Raw genomic sequence first — 20,668 nt, 5'->3', positions numbered from 1 at the left:
ATTTCTGTATTTTGAAAGTGAAATATCTTGAAAACTTGACAGCAGCTGGGTCTGGTTTACTTAGTAAGTATTGTTATTTTTAACCAGAAAAAGGAGCCTATAAAATATCTCGCTTTCTCTTCTGTCTCATGAGCCATGCAGTGAGGATTCAGTTTCTTTCATTGGGTGGCAGCAAAGAGCTATCTCCAGTGCCACTAACAGCATTATAGTAGATCGGCAGTGTATCATTTACAGTGTAACCAATGGTTTATTACACAGAGAAATTGACTGCTTTTATGGACGACTGCTTAAACAGACCACTGACATTTCATATCATATGAACGTGTCATTTAGCATGAAGCTGTGATGTTTGTGTTACAGTTGTGCCACCTATCATCTCTATGGGTCTGAAACCTCCAGTGATGCCCTTGATGACGTTTTAGTGACAGGGCTCTAATGCTCTTTCACCTTCTCTCGCCCCTCTCTCTTTCTCTCTGTCCAGATCACGGGGGCGATCCTCTTAGCTGTGGGACTATGGGGAAAGTTTATGCTGGGTGCGTACATATCTATCATCGCTGACAGCTCCACCAACGCTCCTTATGTTCTCATCGGCACCGGAACATGCATCATCGTGTTCGGACTGTTTGGATGCTTCGCTACCTGCCGCGGGAGCCCATGGATGCTCAAGCTGGTGAGAGCTAGGAGAAGTTGATGAGAGCTAGGAGAAGTTGGTGAGAGCTAGGAGAAGTTGGTGAGAGATAGGAGAAGTTGGTGAGAGCTAGGAGAAGTTGGTGAGAGCTAGGAGAAGTTGGTGAGAGCTAGGAAAAGTTGGTGAGAGCTAGGAGAAGTTGATGAAGGCTAGGAGAAGTTGGTGAGAGCTAGGAGAAGTTGTTGAGAGCTAGGATAAGTTGGTGAGAGCTAGGAGAAATTGGTGAGCGCTAGGAGAAGTTGATGAGAGCTACGAGAAGTTGGTGAGAGCTAGAGGAGTTGGTGAGAGCTAGGAGAAGCTGGTGAGACCTAGGAGAAGTTGTCATCCGAGTAACTGAAATTTGTCTATTTCTTCCCACTGGGGAAGAAACAGAATTCAACATCTGTTCCACATTTGTTCAAAGTAATATCATTGAAATGACATGGAAACAACGTTAATTCAACCAGTGTGTGCCCAGTGGGTTTGTTTCTGTCTTTGTTTCGTTTTTGATTCCTTTCCTTCTAAAAATGTCTTCCTTTCCTACTGTCATTCAACGGTCCTTGCAGTGTTTCGAGAATCTTATCGTGAGCAAAGGGTGAGAAAGTCTGCAAAATATACACAGTAACTCAGTGTCCATTTTGTGGCGCCCTGTGTGCCCTCTCTCTGCAGTATGCCATGTTCCTGTCCCTGATCTTCCTGGCAGAGCTTGTGGCTGGCATCTCCGGCTTTGTCTTTCGTCATGAGGTAGGTGGCCCTGCCATACCTGCCTCTGGCACTCACCCACAGGATCATGAGTACCCACCCACTTGGCACAGATGTCAATTCAACGTCTATTCCACGTTAGTTCAATGTAATTTTGTTGAACTGACGTGGAAACAATGTTGATTCAACCAGTGTGTGCCCAGTGGGCAGGATTCATCAGTCAGAGTGTCCATCTGTTCACAACGGGAGAAGCTATGAACACAACAAGAACTTTGTGTTTGTGTTCCCAGATAAAGGGAACCTTCCAGAGGACCTTCAGTGAGGCAGTGAAGAACTACAATTCCCAGGACGAGAGGAGCCTGGCTGTGGACAATGTGCAGCGCAGTGTGAGTGACGGTCATTTTGACAGCCAAATTAGGGTTGTGATTAAAAACGGACTGTGATAAATCTCTCTCTCCAACCTCCCTCTCTCTCTCTCTCTCTCCCCTCCTTCTCTCTCCCTCTCCATCCCCTTCTCTCCCTCTCCATCCCCTTCTCTCCCTCTCTCGCTCTCTCTCTCTCTCTCCCCTCCCTCTCTCCCCTCCCTCCCTCCCTCTCTCTCTCCCTCTCCATCCCCTACTCTCCCTCCAGTTGAAATGCTGTGGTGTGTTGAACTACACCAGCTGGTTGTCCAGTATCTGGTTCCCTAACAACGGTATCCCACCCAGCTGCTGTGCCAGCATCTCTGACTGTAACGCTTCTGACCTGCACAATGTCACCATAGCCCCCAGCAAGGTCCACCAGCAGGTCAGACACACACATGGACAGACAGACACACACCATACACACTGACAAACACACTCACTTGTCTTGTCTTCTACAGGGCTGTTATGAGCTGGTGACTGACTTCATTGAGACTAACATGGGGATCATTGCTGGAGTGACATTTGGAATAGCGGTCTCACAAGTAAGTAACAGTATGGGCCAGCTGTTCTTCCACGCTCCTTCTGTGTGTGTGTGTGTGTGAGCGTGCGCCCAGTGCAGGTTATTAATGATTACACACGGCTGGGGCGATGTTCACCGCTGCTCCTTCAGACCCAATCAGCTAGTCCGCCACTCAGAGCCTGTTCCATCACACACATACCATTCAGGCGTGCCTCGGGAACTATTATGCAGACCAGAGTATAAGAGCACACACACACACTCTCCATCCCTCTCGCTTTTCCACATATGCATACAGACACACGCACACTCTCTCTCTCCCCTACCTCCTTCTCTCTCCATTCCTCCTCTCTCCTCATTTCTCCTCTCCCTACTTCGCTCTCTCCTCATTTCTCCTCTCTCTCTTTCTCTCTCTCTACTCTGCGCGAGTGTGGTCGTTACCTCCTGCTCGGGCTGACATGCTCGATTAGCCCCACAGCGCCGCTCGTCGTCACAGCGACCCCCTCCATTACCCTTAATGGGCCTGGGGGAGGTAGGTAGAGAGAGTGAGAGTGTGTGTGTGTCTCCATGGACGCTGTGACCTGCGACAGCCTGCTCGTCTGCAGTCCCGAGCCCATTAATTGCACCGTAAACGTTATGGAGGGAAGCGGCGAGGGGAGAAGGAGGGGTGGCAGAGAGAGATCAATGACACCTCTTAGAGGAGCAGCCACCCCTTTAATGTATCTTATCCCTATCCCTCCTCTATTCCTTCCCTGATCCCTCCTCTCCTCCTTCCCTGATCCCTCCTTGGCCCTCCATCCCCTGGCAATGAGGATGGAGGGAAGAGGGGGAGGGTGGAGGGAAGAGGGGAAGGGTGGAGGGAAGAGGGGGAGGGTGGAGGGAAGAGGGGAAGGGTGGAGGGAAGAGGGGGAAGATGGAGGGAAGAGGGGGAGGGTGGAGGGAAGAGGGGGAGGGTGGAGGGAAGAGGGGGAGGATGGAGGGAAGAGGGTGGAGGGAAGAGGGGAAGGGTGGAGGGAAGAGGGGGAGGATGGAGGGAAGACAGGACCTCTAAGAGAGATGATTTATTGTGTGCTGTTGGAACTGACTCATTTTCATCACCACCCCCCTCTCTCTTTCTCTCCAGTCAATTGGTATGCTGTTGGCATGCTGTCTGTCGAGGCTTATCACTGCCAACCAATATGAGATGGTGTAGCAGTGAGGTGCAGGTGAGTCTGACACACACACAAATACTTCATTTGAATCCACCAATCAAATTTACAAAAAAAGGATCCAAACATTTCAAAGGTCCCTGTATACATGACACTCAAGGGTACAGAAAGCACATCCTTCTCCAAACAGCTAGGCTGCCCATGGCAGCTGAAATAGAGCAGTACCTAGTCAATTGCTTTGCCCTAGTTTTTGTCAGGCCTGCAATCTGGAGGCCACGCACTGCAAGCCTGTGTACGTGGCCGAGACTCCCAAATATCAGCCCCGCCAGCTCGCACCTCCACCCCAGGCTGTCCCAGCATGCCACGAGGGGCTGGTATTTAAGCAGCTTCTCAGCAAAGGCCTGCTCCATGTAGCCATCCAATGAGCAGCCCACTTCCAAAACGAACACCTCCCCCTGGTCTCCCCCCACAACAACAACATCTGGCACACAGGAAAACCCATCGTCATCAATATCAAACGAGCTTCCATCACACAAGAATGTTTATGCATGCGTGCTGTTGGTGAGACCACTTGTCCCACCTCGCTAGCTATCAGGTCAACAAGACGGTCATGCCTAGCAATGTATAAATCCTTGTATGATCCCCAGCCATTCACAACATGGGCAATGGACTCCATTTCATTTGACTCATGTAGAATACAAACTGGGTCACTATCTGCAGGGTACCAGAGTGCTACACACACACACACTCTTGTGTAGTGCTATTTGTCTCTGTGACTAAGTGCAATGCATCCAGTGTAATAAGGGGTTGTGTCACAGACCTCCATGGCTGGAACCCCTACAGCCCCCTGCAAGTCACAGTCAAACACACACACACACAATCGTGATCTCACTATGCAAGGTGGTTATCGCTAGCTCACACCTTCCCAGCAAGGCCCCTCTAATTGGCCGTCCCCGACTGTGCTGCTGTGGATTATAAATAAAGCTGTTTGGCTCGCAATTAAACACTCTGATTTATACCGTGTTGGCAGGGCTGTGTGGCGTGATTATGCCTTAAAGAGTTAGAATCCCCCACTTCTCCCCCCTATGACACACTGGCTTAACCTCATAGGATTTAGCCTCATAGGGTTTAGCCTGATAGTGTTTAGCCTGCTAGTGTTTAGCCTTCTAGCGGTTAGCATGTCCGAGCTTCACCAGAGTGTCATTGTCAATTCGAAGCTTGCAGAAACTGTTACTCGCTCCTATCCACCAGACACTGGTTTGCTGTTTTGTCACTTCAGAAGCCTCAGGGCTCTAAATAGACCAGAAGCCTGGCATGGGAGGCTCCGGGAGGGTTAACCGACAGACTGCGTTCCACAGGTGCAGAGAGAGAAAGAGTGGCATTTAGGCTTCTTACACACATCACAGTCTAAAGGCTCCACTCATTACAGCAGACAAATGGCTATCCCTCTGGCTGTGTGGCGGCCCTGCAGAGACTTCTCAGGGAGATCTGTCTTCCAAAAGCTTCAGGTGACAAGTTCCAAAAGAGAGGATCCCCTCGTTGTCACTGATTATGGGTGGTGGGGATGGTATTTTCAGGGAATGTAGTCACACATGCGCAGAGACACACGTGCACACACAATCATGTTGAGTCTCTCTGTGATTGTCGGCACCTTTGTTCTTGTTTCCTTCCAGGGAGACCAGGAGGAGGAGAGAGTACACGTCACCTTGGAACCTGGGGAGGAACACACCCAAACGCTGGCACAGTCCATTCTTACTTTTCCACACCTTATCTTTCTTACTTTATTGCTCTCTTTTTCTCTCTTTCATCTCTTTGAACACATTCCTTAATATGCCATCATGCCATGATTAAAAATGTTACCTTTCAAGACCTTAATTCTTCTAAAATGAATGGTTGTCGATTAGCACCTGCCTCAGCCATATGCTCTGATCCAGGCATGCTTAATTCAAACAGTACCAATCTTCACTTACACAAGTTGACAATATTCCTAAGAAATTACCTTGATGCAACATAGCAGTGGAACGAGGAGCTATCTTCCCCAGTCTAAATTTCCTGGAAATAATTTTTGGGATGCCATCAGAATTTCCAATATGAGGTTTTTGAAAGAAACTTGAGCTCACTCAGAAGTGACTGAGTCACTCTAACTGACACTCTCTCTCTCTCTCACACACACACAGCGTCTGCTTTTTGCTGCTACATGGACTACAGTAAACCTACATCCTGCTTCTAATGACTATCACTCTAAATGACCTTGTGCAAGTTGCTCTCTGTGGATGTGTATTTGTGATGCGTTTAGATCCTCTGTATTCAGTCCTGTACTTGGTGATCTCTGCCACTCCCTCCCCTGTGCCTTCTGTCTGTCAGTCATAATCAGTCATAATGTTGTTTTAACTAGTCATGTGTGTTTCTATAACAGTAGTCTGAGACAAAGCCATTTTTCTGGTTTAAACCCCAGTTTTGGTGTTCAAATGTTTTTACACATTCACCTTCTGCTTGAGATCCCACTCTATTTGACTATCCTTGTCCATTCTCCAGCACATCCAGTTCTCTCTCTCACTCCACCGCCACACCCCAGTACATTCGGTTCCAACACCCTCCCCCCTGACTGACGCATATCGCTGCACAAACTAGAGTTTCACTGAGTCAGCACTGCTTTCTGATGATGAGAGAAGACTATTCTACTTCCTGTCTTTTGTTGTTGCCGTTTGCTTCTCACTATATGGGATTGGTAGACAGAGAGAGAGCCAACTGGGCACAGACTGGTTGAATCAATGTTGTTTCCACGTCATTTGTGGAATAGACGGTGAATTAATGTCTGTCCAGTGATAGAAAGAGAGAGAGATTCATTCGCAGTGGCAGGACTTGAGGTGTTCGAGCTCGATTCGGTCTGTCATTGCTCTGGCTTGGAACAATCAAATGAAATACCACTTTTTGAAGATTTGCCACTTTTGTGTATTACTTAAATGGAGAATCAGTAATATGACAGCAACCTCTTAGGTGGGAATGACTGTAGGAATACTACGCTTTAGCGAGGGCCTGGGGGTAGAATGGAATGGGGCAGACCACCGAGGTCACTGACAGTGTAACTGGCTTCATTCAATTGTCATGTGAGTACAGAAAACTGGTTCCAAGATTCTATTTCTGTAATTACTAGGATTCTTTTAGGTTTTTGTTACTGTTTGTTTTGGGGTTTTGAGCATTCTGAAGTAGCTCTGTGTTTTCGCGGGATCAGTATTACAACCAATGTACATGATCAATTTATCTCTCAATCCAAAATTGGACAGATGAAACAAGACTGTATAAAAAAAAGAAAACGTTTTAAAATGCATCACCAGCTAGCATGCCAACAAATGTATGTTGATATTGTGAACAATTGTGATCTTGAATCTATGAATAAAATGGTCATTACATCGTTTCAGTTGTGAGCTTCTGTTGTGAGATATTTACTCTCTCTTTTGTTTCTAGAACCGAGTATTTTTTGTTGTTGATAATAACGTGGGTAGTTAATCGTCATTAATTCATTCTGCACCTGATAGATCCAATATAATTTACAGGTAGCAATAATATTTTATACCCCACGGTGTCACTATCACATCTATGAAAAACGTATTCGCGATCCCGTCTAGAAAGGGTGTTCGTGAGGCAGGTTTGACCATAGAATTAGCTATTAGAATAATTTAATTATAGTAATTTAATATGATTTTTATGGGCTTGACTGTAAAAAAAAAAAATGAACAAGAACATCATCAAATGAAATCCTTACCGTTTGTTACAATGTAACGTATTCACAATGGACATCCGCATTCGTGATCATGAATCTGTTACAGCATCAGCAACTATACTTTGTTGATACAGCATAAACAACTAACTACTTTGTTGATAGTGTATACATTGTTAAAATTGTCACTAGTACACCTACTACTACTTAAAGTGTTTTTGTGGGCAGGAATGACGCAACCCCAGCCTGAATTAAACTCCTGCTTCAACACGTCGCCAGTTTCCTCAGATGAGCCTGCTCTATTCCACAACCCAAATTGCATAATTATGATTCCTTCCTCGCCTCCGTATTTCTTTGAAAGGATGTCATTTGAGACCCTCAATTTCAAACGTACACGAGCCCTGGTTTTACGAAAACTGTGAAAGCAAGTTTGTCACAGTACACATTTGAGTCATCAGTTTTGAAGTGACATTATGTTATTTTCTTCATAATCTCTCCAAAAGAGGAAGTATGGAAGGAAGGTAAAGATAGGTGTTTTTGTTGAAGGAAGTAAACATGTTCTAACCGTGAGTTGACTTGGCAGAAAATCAGCGGGGTTGGTGAGAGACCGGCTAAAATCTGATTGGCTGAAAACGGAGTTACCGCTTGTGGGCTGACGCAAGTACGCCACTCTGCATCTCACCGTCCTCCTGCTGGTGTTGAGGATTTGTTAAGCTAGCAAGCTGCTATCGGTCGCTTTGCTCACAACAAGCTGTCAAATTAAGACGTTATGCCTTCCACAGAAGTTTAACAAGTGAAGTGGTTATTCGGAAAAATACCAGGGACAATAACATCACGGTGAGTTTGTACTGCTTGAGCTAAATTTGTTCTCCACATATGGCTAGCTAATGTTAGCTGTTAATTCAGTGAGTTGGGAACGGAAGCATCTATTGGCCAGTGTAAGGATTTCTTAATTTTTGGTAGGCCTACTATGCAACTAATGATACTGAAATAACGTTACTTGAAGTAACTAACCGTATGGTGTCTCTTATTTCAGGTCGTTCATCCTGTTACTTTGGCCTGAGGGGAAAACATTCGACTGAGACAGATCCGGGAACGCCCTTAGAAAAAATACACTTGTTAGTCTATTAGTGAGTAACGTTAGGTAGTACAGTTCTCACGAGGCAGGCAAGACGTTTGAGAAGTCTGGACGTTTCCTCGGGCTGAGTAAGCTTTTGCAGCAGCTAAATTTGTAATTGTAATCCGATAAAGAGCATTAGCTAGTTAGCTTGCTAAGGTTGATTTCAGACTGACAGAAGAGTAAAACTGCATTATCATCGGTGACGCGAGGTAACTAGATTGTCTGCACGCGGTCAGATTTCTCGCAAAAATGATGCACATTTCGGATTCGTACAATCAAAAGAATTCATTGTTCAATGCAATGAACCGATTTATTGGTGCTGTGAATAACATGGATCAGACGGTGATGGTTCCTAGTCTGCTAAGAGACGTGCCTCTAGACGAGGAAGAAGAGGTGAAAACGATATCACCGATTAGGACCGCCAGCAATGGGTCAACCACCTATTTCCAGGACGGGGACATGTACAATTACTATGTGCTATTAAAATCGATCAGGAATGACATCGAATGGGGGGTCCTACAAGCCGACGACAGGCGGAAAGAAAAAATGGGGGTGACCGCGTTGGACATATCCAGAATAGAATCCGATGATGATGATTTGGAGAAACAATTTCATTATCATTTGACCGGACTACACACGGTTCTGTCCAAGCTTACCCGGAAAGCAAACACCCTCACGAACAGGTACAATCAGGAGATTGGAATAAGGGGCTGTGGACTGTGACTACTAGAAAGTTGAGTGTGTCAGACGATAACATCAAAAGTCATTGGTGAACAGTGGAATGGGGGGGGGGGGGGGTCCTAGTGATATCGTTTGTATTTATTCCCACTGTAAATGTAACCTACTAGACGTTTCGTATGCGTTGTTAAACATTTCCCATCTACTGTTTGAATGATTGTTTGCACTAAGTCTTGTGTATTATCGGATTATTGTATGGATGGTCTGTCCACAAACATTTGTTGTTGTTGATTGGGCAACATTGCATAATGCCTACTGACAGTGATTTCATATGTTATGGTAGCAATGAGTCATTGCCATACCATTGACTAAATCATATGTTTTTAATAATCTGTGAACTGGAATCAAATGATAATTATTTTGAATTTGAGAGATTCCAAGAGATTAACACCAACTGTAAACCTTATTTAAGCACTGTTTTATTTTTCTATAGAAATGACAGCTCAGCGATTAAACATCTGCTTATTGTTATGTTGTGATCAGTTTATTTGACACAGTCACTGGTTTATTGAGAGGTACACAACTTCGGCATGATAGTTTTGTGACTTGATTAAACTGTAAGATTGTGATTAGTCTGAACTGAAGCCTACAGCTTTATTTACACACCATAACCCACAACATCCAAGTGAATCTTTCTCTTCTAAACTCAAAGTAAAACAGTAAAATACCCTATTTGGATAAGTGAACCCCCCCACCCCTTACAATTGCAAACTTGTTTTCCATCTGTGATCCATTTTAGGACTTTGATCAGTTCAGAATAAAAGCTGTTTTTTATAGAGGACTCCACTGCTCAGTAGTGCAATTCAAAGAGTCCACTATGGTAGGAAAGATACTGTCAAAGGATCTACGAGATAAAGTTGTGAAAAGGCACAAGTCGGGATGGATATAAAAATATTTCAAAGGTGTTGTCCCTTGGAGCACAGTTAAGACCATTATTATTAGTGGTATTTAACCGTTAGTTTACCAGGTAAGTTGACTGAGAACACATTCTCATTTACAGCAACGACCTGGGGAATAGTTACAGGGAGAGGAGGGGGATGAATGAGCCTATTGTAAGCTATTAACAAGTGGTTAAGGTGTATGGCACCACTCAGACCCTGTATAGATCAGGTCGTCCCTCCAAACTGGAAGACCGGGCAAGGAGGAGACTGATCAGAGAGGCTACCAAGAAGTCGTTGGTGACTTTGAAGGAGTTTCAGGCCTTTTTAAGGCAAAGACTAGCAATGTGTGCATGTGCCCACTATCACAAGCACTCTACAGATCTGGCCTCTATGGGAGGGTGGTAAAGAAGAAAAAACCCACATCAAGACTCGTTTGAGCTTTGCCAAAAAGCACATTGTAGATTCTGAGGCAAAGTGGGAAAAGATGCTGTGGTCAAATGAGACCAAATTGAACTTTTTGGTCTGAATGCAAAACGATATGTCAATACATCTTTCCACCCAAAGAACACCATGTCTACAGTAAAGAACACCATGTCTACAGTAAAGAACACCATGTCTACAGTAAAGAACACCATGCCTACAGTAAAGAACACCATGCCTACAGTAAAGAACACCATGCCTACAGTAAAGAACATCATGCCTACAGTAAAGAACACCATGTCTACAGTAAAACACCATGTCTACAGTAAAGAACACCATGTCTACAGTAAAGAACACCATGTCTACAGTAAAGAACACCATGTCTACAGTAAAGAACACCATGCCTACAGTAAAGAACACCATGCCTACAGTAAAGAACACCATGTCTACAGTAAAACACCATGCCTACAGTAAAGAACACCATGCCTACAGTAAAACACCATGCCTACAGTAAAACACCATGCCTACAGTAAAACACCATGTCTACAGTAAAGAACACCATGTCTACAGTAAAGAACACCATGCCTACAGTAAAGAACACCATGCCTACAGTAAAACACCATGCCTACAGCAAAGAACACCATGTCTACAGTAAAGAACACCATGCCTACAGTAAAGAACACCATGTCTACAGAAAAGAACACCATGTCTACAGTAAAACACAATGCCTACAGTAAAGAACACCATGTCTACAGTAAAACACAATGCCTACAGTAAAGAACACCATGTCTACAGTAAAACCCCACGTCTACAGTAAAACACCATGCCTACAGTAAAGAACACCATGCCTACAGTAAAGAACACCATGCCTACAGTAAAACACCATGCCTACAGTAAAGAACACCATGCCTACAGTAAAGAACACCATGCCTACAGTAAAGAACACCATGCCTACAGTAAAGAACACCATGCCTACAGTAAAGAACACCATGCCTACAGTAAAACACCATGCCTACAGTAAAACACCATGCCTACAGTAAAGAACACCATGTCTACAGTAAAACACCATGCCTACAGTGAAGAACACCATACCTACAGTAAAGAACATCATGCCTACAGTAAAACACCATGCCTACAGTAAAGAACACCATGCCCACAGTAAAACACACCATGCCTCACAGTAAAGAACACCATGTCTACAGTAAAACACCATGCCTACAGTAAAGAACACCATGCCTACAGTAAAACACCATGCCTCACAGTGAAGAACACCATGTCTACAGTAAAACACCATGCCTACAGTAAAGAACACCATGCCTACAGTAAAACACCATGCCTACAGTTAAGAACAGCATGCCTACAGTAAAACACTGTCTACAGTAAAGAACGCCATGTCTACAGTAAAGAACACCATGTCTACAGTAAAGAACACCATGTCTACAGTAAAACACCATGCCTACAGTAAAGAACACCATGCCTACAGTAAAACACCATGCCTCACAGTGAAGAACACCATGTCTACAGTAAAACACCATGCCTACAGTAAAGAACACCATGCCTACAGTAAAACACCATGCCTACAGTTAAGAACAGCATGCCTACAGTAAAGAACACCATGCCTACAGTAAAACACTGTCTACAGTAAAGAACGCCATGTCTACAGTAAAGAACACCATGTCTACAGTAAAGAACACCATGCCTACAGTAAAACACTGTCTACAGTAAAGAACGCTATGTCTACAGTAAAGAACACCATGTCTACAGTAAAGAACACCATGTATACAGTAAAGAACACCATGTCTACAGTAAAGAACACCATGCCTACAGTAAAGAACACCATGTATACAGTAAAGAACACCATGTGTACAGTAAAACACCATGCCTACAGTAAAACACGGTGGTGGCAGCATCCCATTGTGGAGGTGTTTCTCTTCAGCAGGGTCAGGATAGAAGGGAAAATGGACAGTGCAAAATACCGATAGATTCTTGAGGAGAACCGACTGCCCTTTGCCAGGAAGTTGAAAATGGGAAGATGGTTCGCTTTTCAACATGACAATGACCCAAAGCACACTGCCAAAGCAACCGTACAGTTGCTGAAGGACAAGAAGGTGAATGTCCTTGAGTGCCTAGTCAGAGCCCCGACCTAAATCCCATTGAGAATCTGTGGAATGACTTGAAGAGTGCAGTCCATAAACGGTCACCATGCAATTTGACTGAGCTTCAACAATTCTACAAGGAAGAATGGGCAAATATTGCACAGTCAAGGTGTACAAAGTTATTAGAGACGTATTCAAAGAGACTCATGACTAATTCAAGCAAAAGGTGGTTCAACCAACTCTGTTCATTTATTCGAATAGGGTATTTTGCAGTTTTAATTTGAATACATTTTTTGTAAGAATTATTTAAAAAATGTTTTACTTGGATATTCTGGGTTACTGTGTGTAAATGTAGCCCACATTTTATGTGTTTTCATTTCAGGCTGTAACAACATGCCCAAACCGGGACGCGTGCGCGACCGTGCGCAAATTGAGTTTGTCCCCCCCGCACCAAACGAGATCACAACACGCAGGTTGAAATATCAAAACAAACTCAGAACCAATTATTATCTTAATTTGGGGACAGGTTGAAAAGCAGTAAACATTTATGGCAATTTAGCTACCTAGCTTACAGTTGCTAGCTAATTTGTCCTGGGATATAAACATTGGGTTGTTATTTTACCTGAAATGCACAAGGTCCTCTACTCCTACAATTAATCCACACATGAAACGGTCAACCAAGTCGTTTCTAGCCATCTCTCCTCCTTCCAGGCTTTTTCCTCTTTGGACTTTATACGGCGATTGGCATCTAACTTTCATAATAAGGTGTATTACCACAACCGACTGACCTCAGTTCATCATTCAATGACCCACGTGGATATAACCAATGAGGAGATGGCACGTGGGTAATGCTTCTTTAAACCAATGAGGAGATGGGAGAGGCAGGACCTGCACAAGTTCACTGTCACAAATAGAACTGACTTGCAAGCAGATGCTTGTTGGCGCACGTGAGCAGTGTCAGTGCAATGATTGAATAACATGTATGTGTACATTTATTTTGCAATGCTCGCGCACGCGACACGAGTGATGTGTGGTCAGCATGTCAGGCAACAAAGGGTGAACATTGTATATTCTGTATATTCTGGGCAAATATGAATTTGTCAATAAGGTAATCTGAGGTCATACAAAGGTCAGGCATAATGTAATCAAACATTCACAGGAACTCAAACAGGTCCATTTCCAGTTGGCAAGAAATACCTCTTATGCAGTACTGTTGATTCCAAGATTCTTCTAGGTTGTGGGATTCCATGTATCCGGGATAAAACTATTAGATTGTCAACCTCTGAGATACAAGATTCAAATCCTTCAGATACTTGATCTTCCTTGAACCCCTTTCCCCGTTGGGCTTATTTAAAGAGTTGCCAACCACATATGGCCTGTGTTCTGGTGTGGTGCTGGGACAACTATTAGGCCAGTGCAGTACTGTATGTCTGGACATGAGATTAAAGTCACTGTGGCCAGATTTGGACCTGGCAGTAATTGAGGCTGTGACACAACCTTTCTACTTGACTGTCTGCCAGACCCGCTGCCATTCACAGCCAGATCCCAGATATCTCACCAGCCTCTCATCTCCATCCACTTCAATAGAAAAAAATAGAGAGCAGTGCTACAGTACATGATGAATACAATGCTAGCATTGAGCTACATCCTCAGGTCAGTTTGGCTCACGTTCCAGACTGTATCAACTGACGTTGTCTTTGTGAGCAAACATCTGAAGGGATGTAATAGGATAATTCACCCAAATTGCAAATTGCAAAATGACGTGTTGGTTTCCTTGTATGCAGTCTATGGACAAGGTATGACAGCAGACAGCTATTCATGCTTTGGTTTAGCTTCCCTGGCACTGTTTCCATGCGCGAAAAATACTCATATCAGGACCATGACGTGAATGCGATTTATGCCACAAATGCTAAAATGTTAACATTTAGAAGCTGTGCCATGGAAATAAAACCAAAGCATGAATTGCTGTCATACCTTTTACGTAGACTGCTTATAGGGTAAGGAAACCAATGTGTCATTTAGTAATCTGGGTGAACTATACCATTAAGACGTAATGTCCCTTGGATATAGTTATAGGATTGTGGTGAGATGCATCACTGTAGTCTTAACACCCACATGAGAAAAAAAGACAATGTTGCATGAGTATGGAAGTCTATAGTGAAACTGTGTAAAGAGAAGTTGATGAAGCTCATGATTTGTTGCTAGCATGACTTGTACTGTACCTTTAAAGGCCTGAGTTGACACGCAGGATGCTAAATTGGCCATGACAAATAAGAGTGTGATTAAACTCAGTCATAGAACGACAGACTGCCAGTCTGTAATTTAGTATACTGCTTTTTGGCACGTTCCTAACTTCCTCTTGAATTAGAAATCATTATAGGCCCTTTTCATTTCAGCACATTAGCAATATTTCTATGTCTGCCTTCATTAAGGAAAGTGGAGCAGTAAGCAGTGGATGTAAGATATGTCATTAAGCTGATATTATCTCTTTCTCTCTCTCTTTCTCCCTTTCCCTCTCTCTCTCCCTTTCCCCCTCTCTCTCTCTCTCTCTCTCTCTCTCTCTCTCTCTCTCTCTCACTTTCTCTCCATTCTCCATTTCTCTCCCTTTGAATGTGGCTAATTTGCATGATTTTTAAAAGAGCTGGCGAGTTAGAGAGCTGTGTGGGGAGCGCAGGAAACGCGCAAGCGAGGAGAATATGGATATTAAATGAAGGGAGTAGGGTGAAGTGGGGAAGTGTATTGGTGCCTCATAATTGGTAATGTGTCTCTCCCATTGGACGCAGATAGTGCAAGTCTCTATCCAATTGGAAAATTGTGTTCGGCACAGCGGAAATGGAGACGCTGGCCTTTATTTTCTACCTAATTAGCTTTTAATTAACCCTTTACCTCTGGGGCTAGACTGGGTGGGTGGGGATCCTCTCCAGTGTCCCCTTGAGAGGCCCCCTCTCACGCACACACACACGCACGCACGCACGCACGCACGAACGCACGCACACACACACACACACAAATACACAAATACACTCCGTCACATCACACACACCTCGGCCAACAGCTCGATCATGACTATGAATGTTCATGTTTCCCAGTGCAGACAGCATTGATTTGTATTGACGCCATAATGACAGGGCTATTAGCTGTGTTCTTCCTGAGAGGCTGAGGGTATTGGTGTGTGTGTGTGTATGTGTGTGTGTGTGTGTTAACAGAGTTGTGAAGGCCAGAGGACTGCAGTACAGTGTGATTGGGCCTTCTATCTCTCCAGGGGACACCACACTGGTCTGCTTGGCTCCAGAAGATGAGTGATGGCAGCGATAACTCCACCGCCCTTGAGGCTCTGTGCTACAAGAGCGCAATCACTGGCCCTGTGTGTATCTGACAGTCTGGGGACATACCACCCTAGTCCTGAAATGAAAGAGGAAACAAGGTCTTTGAGGTTTCTGCTAGCTGTGTGGGCTAACGCAGTCCATTCCTGCCACTGCAGACCTGGCTTTCAAACCACTGGCTCTCTGAACAGAAAGGACTGCTGATGGGCTGCAGCTACTGAGCACTGCATTTCTGTCCAATCAAAGCTGACCAGCTGACTCAGAACCTCCACAACACTGGAGGGATGTCTAAGTTGGGTTATACAGAGTTGTCAGCATCCTATTTTGATTCACCCCTCCTTCCCTCCCTCTTGCCCCTGACACACACTCCAACCCTTCCAACCTCCCTCCCCTCCCTCATGTCCTTGACACACACTCCAACCCTCCCACCCCCCCTCCCTCTTGCCCCTGACACACACTCCAACCCTTCCAACCTCCCTCCCCTCCCTCATGTCCCTGACACACACTCCAACCCTTCCAACCTCCCTCCCCTCCCTCATGTCCCTGACACACACTCCAACCCTCCCACCCCCCCCCCCCTCTTGCCCCTGACACACACTCCAACCCTTCCAACCTCCCTCCCCTCCCTCATGTCCCTGACACACACTCCAACCCTCCTCCTCTTGCCCCTGACACACACTCCAACCCTTCCACCCCCCCCCCCCTCCCTCTTGCCCCTGACACACTCCAACCCCCCCTCCCTCTTGCCCCTGACACACTCCAACCCTCCCCCTCCCCCTTTTGCCCCTGACAAACTCCAACCTCTCCCCCTCTTGCCCCTGACACACTCCAACCCCTCCCCCTCTTGCCCCTGACACACTCCAACCCTCCCTCTCCCCTTTTTGCCCCTGACACACTCCACCCCCCCCTCCCTCTTGCCCCTGACACACTCCAACCCCCCCCTCCCTCTTGCCCCTGACACACTCCAACTCCCCCCCCCCCTCCCTCTTGCCCCTGACACACTCCAACCCCCCCTCCCCCTTTTGCCCCTGACACACTCCAACCCCCCCCCTCCGTCTTGACCCTGACACACTCCAACCCCCCTCCCTCCCTCTTGCCCCTGACACACTCCAACCCCCCCTCTCTCTTGCCCCTGACACACTCCAACCCTCCCCCTCCCCCTCCCCCTGACACACTCCAACCCCCCCCCTCCCTCTTGCCCCTGACACACACTCCATCCCTCCCCCTCGTATCATTTCTCATCCCACAAGCTTGTCTCTGGGGGTGGGCGTTGCTTTGAATCAAAGCCCTACTAATCAATTCTGCCCATCGCCGCTCTCTCTCTTCCCCTTTCTCGCACTCTGTCTGTGTTGGTGCGGTGCCGCGTAATGATTATCTACAGTCCTTCATCAGCCAGCCAGTGAGCCAGCCAGCCAGCCAGCCAGTGAGCCAGCCAGCCAGGCCGATTGCCTGGACAGAAGTGGCTAATTCAATTAGTGCCGACCTTCTTTCCCGTGCCGGGTGCTCTCAAGCACGGAAACACGCGCACAGAGCGGGCTTGAGAACATGACTCACACCGAGAGAGAAGTAGTGGATTGAACTGTGAGTCGCCATGACTACACACACACAAACCAGTGGAGGCTGCTGAGGAGAGGACAACTCATAATAATGTCTGGAACGGAGCAAATTAAATGGCATCAAACACCTGGAAACCATGTGTTGATGTATTTCATACCATTCCACAGATTCTGCTCAAGTCATTACCTCGAGCCCGTCCTCCCCAATTAAGGTGCCACCAACCTCCTGTGACACAAGCTGTAGCCAGACTCCTGCTGATGATAACTTCTCCTACAGGGATTATCATGTGTATTAATGCTAGAGGAACAAACTGAACAACATGTTTTACTGTGAGGGAGGTGTGAATGTACTGATGGCTTGTAGAACATCTAGATAGAGAGAGAGAGAGACAAAGGGAGAGAGGGGAGGCTGGTTTAATTGGTGTTGTTCAGTGGAAAAGATAATGACTGTATACCTGTGTGTTTGTGTGGATGTGTGTGTGGATGCATGCGTGTGTATATTGTTATACCAGTCTTTTAGTATTGGCACCAGGGTTGGGTTGTGATTTGAAATTCAACTTATCAACTACAAACTCCAGGTTGGGAAATAAGGGACCCTTTTCATGTCTTGAATTGGAATTCCAATTATTCCCAGTAATGGACAGCATCTGAATGGAACTGACCCCAACCCTGAAGGGCATTGGTTTTATATTCCACTTGACCACATGGTCAGTAGTGACATTTATCAGTGGCTGATAATCTGTGCCAAAAATCAATACATGGACCTAAAGATGTTACAATGTCATTTAGAGTGCAATCCATGGTGGGTCAAGCCTTTTGACCTCTCTTGACCCCAACTGATTGTTATTGGACATACAGTACCTCTACGTGTATGGCTCCTTATTGGATGATTTCAACACCCATTAGGTGATAATTAGATCTGGTTAACATTTAAGATTTACAGTGCCTTGTGAAAGTATTCGGCCCCCTTGAACTTTGCGACCTTTTGCCACATTTCAGGCTTCAAACATAAAGATATAAAACTGTATTTTTTTGTGAAGAATCAACAACAAGTGGGACACAATCATGAAGTGGAACGACATTTATTGGATATTTCAAACTTTTTTAACAAATCAAAAACTGAAAAATTGGGCGTGCAAAATTATTCAGCCCCTTTACTTTCAGTGCAGCAAACTCTCTCCAGAAGTTCAGTGAGGATCTCTGAATGATCCAATGTTGACCTAAATGACTAATGATGATAAATACAATCCACCTGTGTGTAATCAAGTCTCCGTATAAATGCACCTGCACTGTGATAGTCTCAGAGGTCCGTTAAAAGCGCAGAGAGCATCATGAAGAACAAGGAACACACCAGGCAGGTCTGAGATACTGAAGAAGTTTAAAGCCGGATTTGGATACAAAAAGATTTCCCAAGCTTTAAACATCCCAAGGAGCACTGTGCAAGTGATAATATTGAAATGGAAGGAGTATCAGACCACTGCAAATCTACCAAGACCTGGCCGTCCCTAGTAAACTTTCAGCTCATACAAGGAGAAAACTGATCAGAGATGCAGCCAAGAGGCCCATGATCACTCTGGATGAGCTGCAGAGATCTACAGCTGAGGTGGGAGACTCTGTCCATAGGACAACAATCAGTCGTATATTGCACAAATCTGGCCTTTATGGAAGAGTGGCAAGAAGAAAGCCATTTCTTAAAGATATCCATAAAAAGTGTTGTTTAAAGTTTGCCACAAGCCACCTGGGAGACACACCAAACATGTGGAAGAAGGTGCTCTGGTCAGATGAAACCAAAATTGAACTTTTTGGCAACAATGCAAAACGTTATGTTTGGCGTAAAAGCAACACAGCTCATCACCCTGAACACTCCATCCCCACTGTCAAACATGGTGGTGGCAGCATCATGGTTTGGGCCTGCTTTTCTTCAGCAGGGACAGGGAAGATGGTTAAAATTGATGGGAAGATGGATGAGCCAAATACAGGACCATTCTGGAAGAAAACCTGATGGAGTCTGCAAAAGACCTGAGACTGGGACGGAGATTTGTCTTCCAACAAGACAATGATCCAAAACATAAAGCAAAATCTACAATGGAATGGTTCAAAAATAAACATATCCAGGTGTTAGAATGACCAAGTCAAAGTCAAGACCTGAATCCAATCGAGAATCTGTGGAAAGAACTGAAAACTGCTGTTCACAAATGCTCTCCATCCAACCTCACTGAGCTCGAGCTGTTTTGCAAGGAGGAATGGGAAACAATTTCAGTATCTCGATGTGCAAAACTGATAGAGACATACCCCAAGCGACTTACAGCTGTAATCGCAGCAAAAGGTGGCGCTACAAAGTATTAACTTAAGGGGGCTGAATAATTTTGCACGCCCAATTTTTCAGTTTTTGATTTGTTAAAAGAGTTTGAAATATCCAATAGATGTTGTTCCACTTCATGATTGTGTCCCACTTGATGTTGATTCTTCACAAAAAAATACAGTTTTATATCTTTATGTTTGAAGCCTGAAATGTGGCAAAAGGTCGCAAAGTTCAAGGAGGCCGAATACTTTCGCTAGGCACTGTAGCTGTGAAGTGTGTGATGTATAATGTGATGTGTGTGCAGAGGAGGCCATGTACGGTAGGTTAGGTCTGTGGATCGGCCTCTCTCTTTCTCTCTCTCTCCATTGCTGTCTGACACCTGACAAACTCTCTGCTCTCTGCCCCAACCACTCTACTGTGTCTGAGTGACCGACAGCAGAGAGAGAGGGAGAGAGAGCGAGGGAGAGCAGACCAGAGGAGAGAGGGGGAGCAGATCAGGGGAGAGAGAGGAAGAGTGGGGGAGAGAGAGCGAGGGAGAGCAGACCAGAGGAGAGAGGGGGAGCAGACCAGAGGAGAGAGGGGGAGCAGACCAGGGGAGAGAGAGGAAGAGTGGGGAGAGAGATATTTTCTCCATCCTTTTAAGCCTATCCCCTCTGAAGTTATTTCCCTAGAGAGGGGACTGAGCATAAAAGCGAGGTTATATCTGAGCTTGCCGGTGTGAGAGGAGCACAAAGGGTTAAGTCTGAGTACCTCTCCCAGGGGAGGGAGAGAGAGAGAGGGATTGTCCCAGCTCCACCTCTCCTTCACCTCTCCTCCCTCGCTTTGTCCCTTGGCAGCTTGCTGGGAGGGTTGCTAAGTAACCACCAAACCTACTGTTAGAGAGAGAGAGACTGGTAGAGAGAGAGAGAGAGAGAGAGAGAGAGAGAGAGAGAGAGCGAGACAGACACAGATAAAGATAGATAGAAAAGCGGGAGAAGAGGAGAAAAGCAATTAGAAAGTTGTTGGTTTCAGATGGTTCATTACTATGTTAGTGAGAACATATTAGCTCCTTAGACAAAGTTACTCTGAAGCTTTTA

General features: G+C 45.4%; 2 protein-coding genes across 2 annotated transcripts in view; both read left to right on the top strand.

The window, feature by feature from the left end:
• LOC109875975 (tetraspanin-7) overlaps positions 1-6,853 on the top strand; it is a 28,436-nt gene extending 21,583 nt beyond the window's left edge. Inside the window, exons 3-9 of the mRNA XM_020468432.2 lie at positions 482-670; positions 1,337-1,411; positions 1,660-1,755; positions 2,000-2,155; positions 2,232-2,315; positions 3,414-3,495; positions 5,112-6,853. Coding sequence (XP_020324021.1) covers positions 482-670; positions 1,337-1,411; positions 1,660-1,755; positions 2,000-2,155; positions 2,232-2,315; positions 3,414-3,482 — 669 coding nt within the window. The 3' untranslated portion in view covers positions 3,483-3,495; positions 5,112-6,853. The remainder of the gene's footprint in view (positions 1-481; positions 671-1,336; positions 1,412-1,659; positions 1,756-1,999; positions 2,156-2,231; positions 2,316-3,413; positions 3,496-5,111) is intronic.
• Positions 6,854-7,775: 922 nt separating this feature from the next.
• On the top strand, positions 7,776-9,583 carry LOC109886280 (mid1-interacting protein 1-B-like). Its single transcript, XM_020477998.2, has 2 exons — positions 7,776-7,993; positions 8,193-9,583. Exon 2 carries the CDS (start codon positions 8,526-8,528, stop codon positions 8,997-8,999), a length of 474 nt encoding a protein of 157 aa, XP_020333587.1. The 5' UTR covers positions 7,776-7,993; positions 8,193-8,525; the 3' UTR covers positions 9,000-9,583.
• The last annotated feature ends 11,085 nt before the right edge of the window (positions 9,584-20,668 follow it).

Source organism: Oncorhynchus kisutch, linkage group LG16, assembly GCF_002021735.2.
Source record: "Oncorhynchus kisutch isolate 150728-3 linkage group LG16, Okis_V2, whole genome shotgun sequence".
Taxonomy (NCBI): Eukaryota; Metazoa; Chordata; class Actinopteri; order Salmoniformes; family Salmonidae; genus Oncorhynchus; species Oncorhynchus kisutch.
The sequence above is the reverse complement of the archived record's forward strand: the minus strand, read 5'-3'. Positions and strand labels throughout refer to the sequence as shown.

Bases quoted from the DNA above. Each gene is read 5' to 3' on its own strand.
- LOC109886280 (XM_020477998.2), top strand. From the start codon at position 8,526: ATGATGCACATTTCGGATTCGTACAATCAAAAGAATTCATTGTTCAAT.